General features: G+C 36.9%; 1 protein-coding gene across 2 annotated transcripts; it reads left to right on the forward strand.

Annotated features, from left to right (window-relative positions):
- Window positions 1–9: 9 nt before the first annotated feature.
- Window positions 10–9,130, forward strand: LOC100546929 (growth hormone receptor). 2 transcript variants are annotated; one of them, XM_010725388.3, is made up of 5 exons: window positions 10–682; window positions 1,546–1,717; window positions 3,775–3,865; window positions 5,991–6,060; window positions 6,340–9,130. In XM_010725388.3, exons 1-5 carry the CDS (start codon window positions 602–604, stop codon window positions 7,300–7,302), a joined length of 1,377 nt encoding a protein of 458 aa, XP_010723690.1. In that variant the 5' UTR covers window positions 10–601; the 3' UTR covers window positions 7,303–9,130. The 2 variants fall into 2 exon arrangements, with proteins under 2 accessions (XP_010723690.1, XP_031413073.1); XM_031557213.1 differs by having other exon boundaries at window positions 10–313.
- The last annotated feature ends 255 nt before the right edge of the window (window positions 9,131–9,385 follow it).

Here is a 9,385-nt window from a genome sequence, read left to right on the forward strand (position 1 = left end):
TTGTACACAGAAAATAATCTCAGAGCGCACAGATACATCATAATGGTGGATAACTCTGATACAAAAAAGTAACATAGAAAAGAATTCTCCGTACTTAAATTCTATTAAATTCTCTTTGCTGAGCCTTGCAATTTTTGTATAGGTTTTGGGATTAACCTGTTTGATTTTTCACGTACATCATTCAATTTTTCATTTAACTGTCTTGCAATTTCAGGTCACTTCAGTTACTCAGCTACAGTAACTCTACTTGATGTTCTTCAGCTCTCTGTGTTGGCTTGCATGCTGCCTTTTCCAGCTGCTGCTATTATCTGGGGTACATAAAGTTGAGTGTGGCCAGCATCCCTTTCTGAAGAATCTGCATTAAGTGTTCCAGAAAAAAATAATTTATCTACAGTAAAAATGAGTGTGCTATTTTTTATGGCTTTTATTGCAGAAAATTAGTAAAGTAGAGTAGTATAGATTGTATTCCCTTCTCCAAGCTTTCCAGTTGGGTTGGCTTCCATTATCAGCAGAAAAAAAGTAATCTGTCTGTGGTCATCACTTCCTCATCCAAAATCTGAATGGTCACCTGTGGGAACACTTGCATCTAGAGGCGTCAAGGATGACAAGTACTCCACAGATCATGTCTAACAACAGAACGTGTTTTGAGTGTAGATCGTGCAGCAGTGGTGATAATTGGAAGGTATTGATGATGCTTCTTTGAAGTTTTCAGTGGCTATTGTTTTTCAGGTAGTTTTAATTCTTATCCCCATGGAGGTAAATTTACTGAAGTTAACATAGAATATAATACCTGCCATGTGGATTTCTATTTTGTGTACATTTTGCTTATTCTACTCGATTGTGTATACTCCTACAATATAGTCAGAGCTAAAATACATATTCTTATATGAGGAGGAGGAGTAAAGAGTGATATTGTGTATTAAGACCTCCAATATGATTTCCTACATAGTTTGATACACAGCAGCAAGAATGTTGCAAGTAATATAGACATCTCAAGACCTAGAATGTGATGCCAGCTCTACTAGACTCTTTTTGCATTTTCTCATTTTATATATCCTTGAAGATTTTGAGAACTATGCAACCTTTGCAAAATAATTAGATTTGTTAGGTGCAATAAATTTGTTTTTTAAGCCTGTAAATCATTTTTCTTTGTAAAATTAATTCTTCAGAGGGAGGGAATCGCAGTTATTTTAAGGCTCCCATGTTATTTTAGCAAATTTTTTAGCATTGTGATGTCAGTGAGGTTGTATCTTAACTGTAAGAAGAATTTACAGTTTGGTAAAACCAGTGGAGTTAGTCACAGCTGCCTTTCTTCACAGAGTATTTAGGGAGCTTTGATTCTTAGCTTTTCGTCTCCTGGAAGTCCAGTGTCTAGCTAGTAAGTCTGAAGTAAACGGTGTGACTTCTCTCTGAACTCTTCTCACTGTATCCTTAATGTTCCAAGCAGAAAAAATACCTTTGAGTGTTAATTTCTGAAACCAAGAAGCAGTGTAAAATTGCAGGTACAACTCACTCAAATGTATCACAGCCTTTCTGTCTTTGCAGTTAGAACCCAGGCTCTCAACGGTGGTCCCACTGTATTCTCTGAAGATGGGACGAGATTATGAGGTCCGAGTCCGATCAAGACAGCGTACCTCCGAAAAGTTTGGAGATTTCAGTGAAATCCTCTATGTTTCCTTTACTCAAGCAGGCACTGAATTTGTTCATTGTGCCGAAGGTAAATGAGAGAAATGCATCAAAGTGTTCTTATAACCATTGCCATCTTTTTGCTTTTTTTCTCCGTACTTTTGATGTTGTATGCTTGAATGGGTTGATAATTGAGCCTACCACATGCAAGTCATTTGGTGAGATTAAGAGCGTGGAAGTTACATGCAGGTTCAGAAGTAAATTCAGCAACTGTTTCCCAGCTCTGAGGTAGCTTTGAGGATCAGAAATAGTATCTGCTCCTACACGTGCTATACAGCCTAAAATGAAGACAGATAAACCTCAACCTCCATTTTGTAAGGAGAGCATTCCAGCGATGAAGGGGGAATTGTGGTTTCTATCACATTGTTACACTGTTTTCTAAGTCTTTTATCAGAATGCTGTGCTTTCCTGATCTGCCTGATACAGTCAAGGACAGTATTTTTCTATTTCTTTCTTTTGTGCTTGTACTTGTTTCAAAACTGCTGTTAAAAGCAGCACTGCATTTTTTTCTATCAGAAGAATGACAGTGCCTTTTTCTAAACTTTTCACAAGATGAACTCTGCAGTAAATTATTTTAACAAACTGCTTAACTTCATTTTCTGAAGTATCAATGGAAATACAGCAAACCTGTAATCTTTCACAGTCTTGCCAGAATCCCCTTTTTAGCAGCTTACCTAGTTTAGCTAGTGTTCTGTCCATATGGTTTTGTTAACACAAATTGGTCTGCATTGTGTGTGTTTGCATATGAACAAAAAATACTATGAGAATCTAAGGCCTAGCAGTTTGCTTCATTCACTGCAATCCACGTTCTGCAAGTGGATTCATATCTGTGCTTGTCATACAGCAGCAACAATCTTATTTGAAGGTCAGTTCTCCTTCATCTACGGAATTGCTACATTATGACACAAGCTGGAAGTTCACAGAGGAAAACTGAGGAAGTATAGAATGACAAAATGTTATGCTCCTTGTTTTGTGTTTCTCCTGTAGGAATTCATATTTGACATTTTCTGTATTAAGTACTTAAATTCACATGTAGTAAATTCATATGTAGTATTCTAATTTTTTTAAGCAGCTGGACTCTGGTCTCACTGATGTTAGAAGTTACTGGTTCTATATTAGAACTGAGTCCTGTCTAACAAAGAAATAACTATATAGAACTTCAAATAGTCATGTTTGAAAATATGAAGTTAACGACTTAAGCTGGGAGCAGATGTCTGAAACTGAATATTTCTCTTTCCTAGAAGGCCATATGTTCATGTATAGGCCACTATACATGGTATAGAATTCTAAAGCTGCCTGCCCAGTATTTTTTGACCCTAAAAGTGAAGTTTGAATATAAAATCTAAAATTGGGAAGAAGTGAGAAAAATCTTGTCTACAGCCAGAATAAATTTTTCTATAGTTTGTACTCTGCAGTGTCATCTTAAATACAATTGAATTTACAGTTCACGGTTATCATTACAGTAAGCAGCTGACATTATTTAAAAGATAAAACATTTCATTTATCAGCATTGTTCTTCATCTCTGCCAAATCACTTTTATCAGTGGCCTGAAATTCTCTCTATATAGCTGTCTGCAAGGTTAAAAACTTTTTTTTTGCAATTGGCACAGCTCACAACATAATTAATATTCTGCCTTCAGAAAAAGTGGTATCATCGTTTCTGATGCCACTATGGTGCCCATGATTTAGCACAGGTACACGCCGTTAGTAAGGTTCTCTGTGCTCGGGCTAACAGAAGCAGTAACATGACTACAAAGGGGTCTACTTGGTAGCATGCTCCCAGCTGACAGAATTTTCCTCCAGTCTGCTTTTGCTATATATATTGTCTGTGCTATGATCTTGCTCGTGTCAAAAAGTTCAGACTCTTTTTGCAAGCAGTCTCAGTGGACTCACAAATGCAGCATGGAAACTATTGATATCAGATTGTTTTTATTTCTTCTTGCTACAGAACTTTCACGTTTATCTAACAAAAAATGTTCGTATCAGTTTTTCTGACTTTGGAATTCGCAGGTGGCTGCAGAAAAGGTGTAAGTTGAAGATGCAACAGGGATGCAGATTCTTGCTAATGTTTCTGTTCTCTGTTTCCAGAAATCGAGTTTCCCTGGTTCTTAGTTGTCGTCTTTGGAGTGTGTGGGCTGGCCATAACAGTGATCTTAATCCTGCTGTCTAAACAGCCAAGGTAGAGACCTTTATCTGTCATATTTCATTTATTTGTAGTTTAAGAAAAGGATGCTTCAACTTCATCTCATCTGGGAGGCTAGAAACTATTTTGATGATCACTGTCCACCTCCTCAAGCTACATGAATGCTGGCACATGTGCATAGTGGGCTTTGAGCAGGAGTCTGATTTTGCTGGCAACTCCAGTTCTGTTTGGATTGCAGAACAATTTATAATATGGAATTTACTTAGTTTATGTAGACTTTGAAGGCAATTGGTGTATTTTTAGTCCATTCAAATTTTGTAAACAGTATTTTTTACACACTTCTGCTCAAAAGTTTCACTCAAACATATGGCTATATATTTGGCTTTGTTCTAAGGCTATTCCAGTAATCTCTGACTACCTCACTGAGCCACAGGAAAGAACTTGAATTATGGGGTGGCATTTGGTATCTGTGGATAGACTGTGCCTCCTATAAATAACAGGGATGAAATAAAACAAAACTCAGGGTTCTGTCATTTTTATAAATGACACAATGACACATTTATAAGAAAGAGATAGTGGTCTCACAGCGAATTCATTCCCTGAAATATGTGTTCAGGGACAGATTTTGACAGAATTAATCCACTGTAGAACAGCACTATGGTCTAAGCCCAGTGCACATATACATATTCTCAGTAAGCTTATATATACACATTGACAGTGATCACTGAGATATTTTGTACATACCAGGTAAGTACAAGTCACTGAAAATAAAAACAAGATGGTACAGCGGGAGCTGCCACTAAAAAAATAGGTTAGGCAGGCAACACTGCATTTTAGTAATGCTTAACTTCCCAAAGGCCACTCTCTGCAATAGAAGAAGCTCTGTGTGTCAGATGGGTCATGTGTGGGACCAGGAGCTTACTGTTCAGCACACTGAGCAAGGAGCAACTTATTCTCAAAAAATCCCAAAAAGGGCTGAAGAATGTCTCTAATCACAGCTCATTCAGTGCTCATAATGATTGCTGAAGGAGGCTTTTCTCCAGCGACAGCCATATATCTGTCATGTATTTCTGGACCTATGGGCCTCCACCCTTCAAAGTGGTACATGTGGAGGTAGGAGTGACAGCAACTCTTGCAGGGAAATGGACTTCTTAGGTTTCCAGTAATGCAAAATATCCAGGATCCATTTTTTCCTGTATCTGAAAAGATCCCAATTCATTTCTGTTTCAACTTTTGTTTCCCAAAAATTCTGAACCACGCTCCTTAGAACAGATGCCATAGGATCGAGCCTTGAGACACACAGGTTACAGTTATCTGAAGCTAATAAAGGAGCTTCCTGAACTGTTTCTTGAGTCAGTGAATGGTTAAATCCTTGGACTGTGTCATTAGATGGATTAGTTCCCAATCCTGTCAGAATATCTGATTTGTGGACTCAGATTTACCTTCTAAAATACAGAAATAATCCAGTATAAAGAAAATGTTGAATTTTCCTTTTGGGATTACAATTTATGTGTTTGCAAAAAGAAACAGAGAGGTAAAATGGAAGAGGATACGCATGACCGTAGCTAATTATTAGTTATTTTCTCAGGGAACTTTAAATTCATTTTATGAAGGATTAAAATAATGTCTCGGCAGCATGAACACACATAAGCAAGTTTTTTTTTCAACAATAATAAAACCTTCTTGTTACTGTATATTAATTCTTGCATCAAAGCTGTCTTGCAGACAACAAAATATTGGCCTAGCCAACTTTCTTTTTCTGTTCCCCTGTTTAAATTAATTGGACTCATGCAAGAACTACTCTATCCATACAAAAAAAAAAGAAGCCTTTGGGAAAAGATAAAAAGGGAAACAATTGGCAATGCTCTAGGAAATTATTCTCCTTATATAAAGCATTTAAATAACTGAATGGAGTCAGAGTGGAGTTCAGCATAAATTTATGTGATTCCAACAAGGCAGGCTACAAAAACCTAGGGTTTGTTTTGTTTTGCTTTAGTTTAGAATGTAAGAAAAAAATATTCTTTTCCTTAGCATGATTTTAAACTGAATCTTGAAACATTTCAATTTTGAAGCAAAGAAGTCTAAATGCGACATAAAGCTTTTTCTAGCCTCCTCAAAAAGGACTGCTGTAAATTAAAAACTATCATTTATTTTTTTCCAGGTTAAAAATGCTGATTTTTCCGCCTGTGCCAGTTCCAAAGATTAAAGGGATTGACCCAGATCTCTTGAAGGTAATGTTGCATTCTGATATCTGTGGCAGGAATCACTGTAGTAGCAGCAGGTTACAATTTCTATCAAAGACAGAACAATTCTCTAGGAAAAAAAAATTACATCGTCTAGCAATATGTGGGGAGATGCAATAGAACAACTTTTCATAAAATATGAAAGCAACAAAAAAAACCTTCTTGTAATTATTATATCAGCTCCAGTTACCTTTCCTTAAGTTTGCATCATTAGAAGCACAATTTTTTTTTTTTCCTATACAACATTTGTTTTTTCTTGTTTTATAGAAAGGAAAGCTAGATGAAGTGAACTCCATCTTAGCCAGCCATGACAACTACAAGACACAGCTATACAATGGTGACTTGTGGGTTGAGTTTATTGAATTGGACATAGATGACTCCGATGAAAAGAACAGAGTCTCAGATACTGACAGGCTCCTGAGTGATGATCGTCTGAAGTCACACAGTTGTTTGGGAGCAAAGGATGATGATTCTGGACGTGCCAGTTGTTGTGAACCAGATATTCCAGAGACAGACTTCAGTGCAAGCGACACATGTGATGCCATCTCTGATATTGATCAGTTCAAGAAGGTAACTGAAAAAGAAGGGGATCTCTTGTGCCTTCATAGGAAGGATGATGATGAGGTGCTTCGAAGACTTGCCAACACAGATACCCAACAGCCACGTACTAGTACTTGGTCTGAAAGCAGAGAGTCATGGCCTCCTTTTGCAGAGAGCACTGACTCAGCTAGTCCATCAGTCCAAACTCAGCTAAGTAACCAGAATTCTCTGATAAACACTGACTTCTATGCTCAAGTGAGTGATATTACTCCAGCTGGAAGTGTTGTACTTTCTCCAGGGCAGAAAGCCCAGGTGTGGAGAGCACAGTGTGAAGGCTGCATGGAACAAAACTTCACCATGGACAATGCCTATTTCTGCGAGGCAGATGTGAAAAAATACATTGCTGTGATTTCCCAGGAAGAGGATGAGCCGCGTGTTCAGGAGCAAAGCTGTAATGAGGACACTTACTTCACCACAGAAAGCCTTACCACTACTGGTATCAGTCTTGGAGCTTCAATGGCAGAAACCGCAAGTATGGAAATGCCTGTCCCAGACTACACTTCTATTCACATAGTTCACTCTCCACAAGGCCTTGTGCTCAATGCAACTGCACTGCCTGTGCCAGAGAAAGAATTTAATATGTCTTGTGGCTATGTGAGCACAGACCAGCTGAACAAAATCATGCCGTAGCAATTCTTTGACTAGATGTGTGCAGTATTTCACAGCAGAGAGTCAGCTTCGGCTTGTGTGCTGAAACCGAATGAAGTCTAAACATTTGTCGTGGTTCTTATAAGTTTATCTCAAATGTTGAAACATAAAATATTCATCATAATATTCCTCTTGTTCTGTAAATATTATCTATGAATTTGTCTTGAGACTGCTTAACTGCCGTGACTGTCTTGTTCTTGTGGGTGTTGATTTTTGTGATGCTAAACATTGAAGTGACTATGTTTAATGTACAGTAAATCATGCTTTTTGTAAAGCTAAAAATCAGGTGGTCTAAAATCTGAGAATTTAGTAAAATCATGCAGTTGACAGAGATCTTTCTATAATAATTGGGAACTGAGCATGAAGGTGAAAAATCCACAGAAGTAGTTTGAATAAAGCATCTATTTTGATCTACATAAATTAATAAAATGTATTTTAATATTTTAGTCACAAAAGTGTAGATGTTTTATATTACACTACATGATGTAGTTTAATTATGATGGCCCATCCAAGGAATGTAAGTGCTGCAGTCTTGAAAACGAGTTTTCTGTTTTATAAGAGCTTTGTTTGCAGCAAAAGTTAAAAATAGATTTTGCAGAGCCATTTTATACCTCCAAAGAAATCTGTTGAGAAATTTTGAAATATTTTAGGAACTTAGAGTAATTGATCCTATTGCTTTCTTATGGTAACTAGTGTAGAAATAGACATGAAATTTAAAGTTTTGTAGAAAACTTTAAACTATACAAAATATTTGGACAAAAATTTCTGTTATTCATCAAATTCTGGTTAATGATAATATACTTTTTTAAAGCAAGATTTCAATGACCACAGTATTAAGGAGTATGGAAGTACACTTTCACTGAAAATTTTTGAAAACACATGAATAAGCTCTGGTGATTTAGCAGCATAATCTTTTCGTATTTGACCAACTTCTGAAGCCCTCCGATGGACAAAGCCACCACACAGTTATTAGACTGTGACACATGAAGTATTGATTAAGAAAATAAGGACTTCAGGATTTGGCCAGCAGTTGATTTTTTAAGCTATAAATAGATTTAAAGTCGTCAGTGGAACACAGGAATTGAATACAGTGTTGTTAAAAAGGATTTTTCCTCTGACTCTCCTCTGACTGCGCTAGGCAGACGTAAGAAAGAAAGGGTGTGAGAAAACCAAAACCAAGTGGGAAAGTTCTCTTATTCTTAAATATGTAAAGAACTTGACAGAGCTTTGCAATGAGTTTTTATTGCTTCAGAAGTTACCTTACTAGACTATAGCTCCATCATAGCAGGGTTCTTCTGATAAAGCAAATGGGGATGTTCATTGCCTTTCTCTGACATGAACAGAAGTGTATGACGTGCCGTGAATGCAGATCTTGCTCATGATGTCTCCCACTGAACTCACTGATGCTCTCTTTGTGACCAAGGGCTACAGAACTGAGCCCAACTATTGGGTGGGATTTTTACGTTTAGAACGTACTTTATGGTAAATGTGCATTAGGTATTCTGCTAATTTGCTGCTATATTTTTCTAACAGCTACATTATTTAGTTTCATATAGAATTTCATAGATGATAGACACTAATGCAAGTAAAGCCTATGTGTGTTTGGAAGAAGTTTCTTACTCTGTTTCTATTGCCAAAAATAGTTAAATACCTCAATCAAACTCAGAATGTCATTTTGGTACTTTACTGGTCACACAAGCCATTATTCGCCGGTCAGAAGATGTGTCTTTCAGTTTCTATTTAACTTTCCTTATGTCAGTGTTTTGTTTGTTTTCCTCAAAGTTTAATAAATATATTGTCTTTGATCTGTCCTGACAGAATGTGTTTTATTGCAGATAATTCAGTGTTCGTGGAAAACAGAGATTTTGCAAGGAGAAATCAAGTATTTCTTACTGACTCAAGAAGAATACAGCTTTCCTTTGAACACAAGCAATACCTGCTGGCATTGGTGTTTTCACTTATTGATGTTTATTTAGTTAAAAATAGAACTACATACCTAAATTTGTAGAAGGAGATAGGACATACTGTGCCCAGCACTGGCCCAGACTGTGTTACTAATTTAGCA

The sequence above is a fragment of the Meleagris gallopavo genome, chromosome Z (genome assembly GCF_000146605.3).
Source record: "Meleagris gallopavo isolate NT-WF06-2002-E0010 breed Aviagen turkey brand Nicholas breeding stock chromosome Z, Turkey_5.1, whole genome shotgun sequence".
Lineage (NCBI taxonomy): Eukaryota > Metazoa > Chordata > Aves > Galliformes > Phasianidae > Meleagris > Meleagris gallopavo.

Coding starts and splice junctions, on each gene's coding strand:
- LOC100546929 (XM_010725388.3), top strand. CDS start 602: ATGACAAGTACTCCACAGATCATGTCTAACAACAGAACGTGTTTTGAG. Junction 1,718..3,774: donor ATTTGTTCATTGTGCCGAAG/GTAAATGAGAGA, acceptor CTCTGTTTCCAG/AAATCGAGTTTCCCTGGTTC. Junction 6,061..6,339: donor TTGACCCAGATCTCTTGAAG/GTAATGTTGCAT, acceptor CTTGTTTTATAG/AAAGGAAAGCTAGATGAAGT.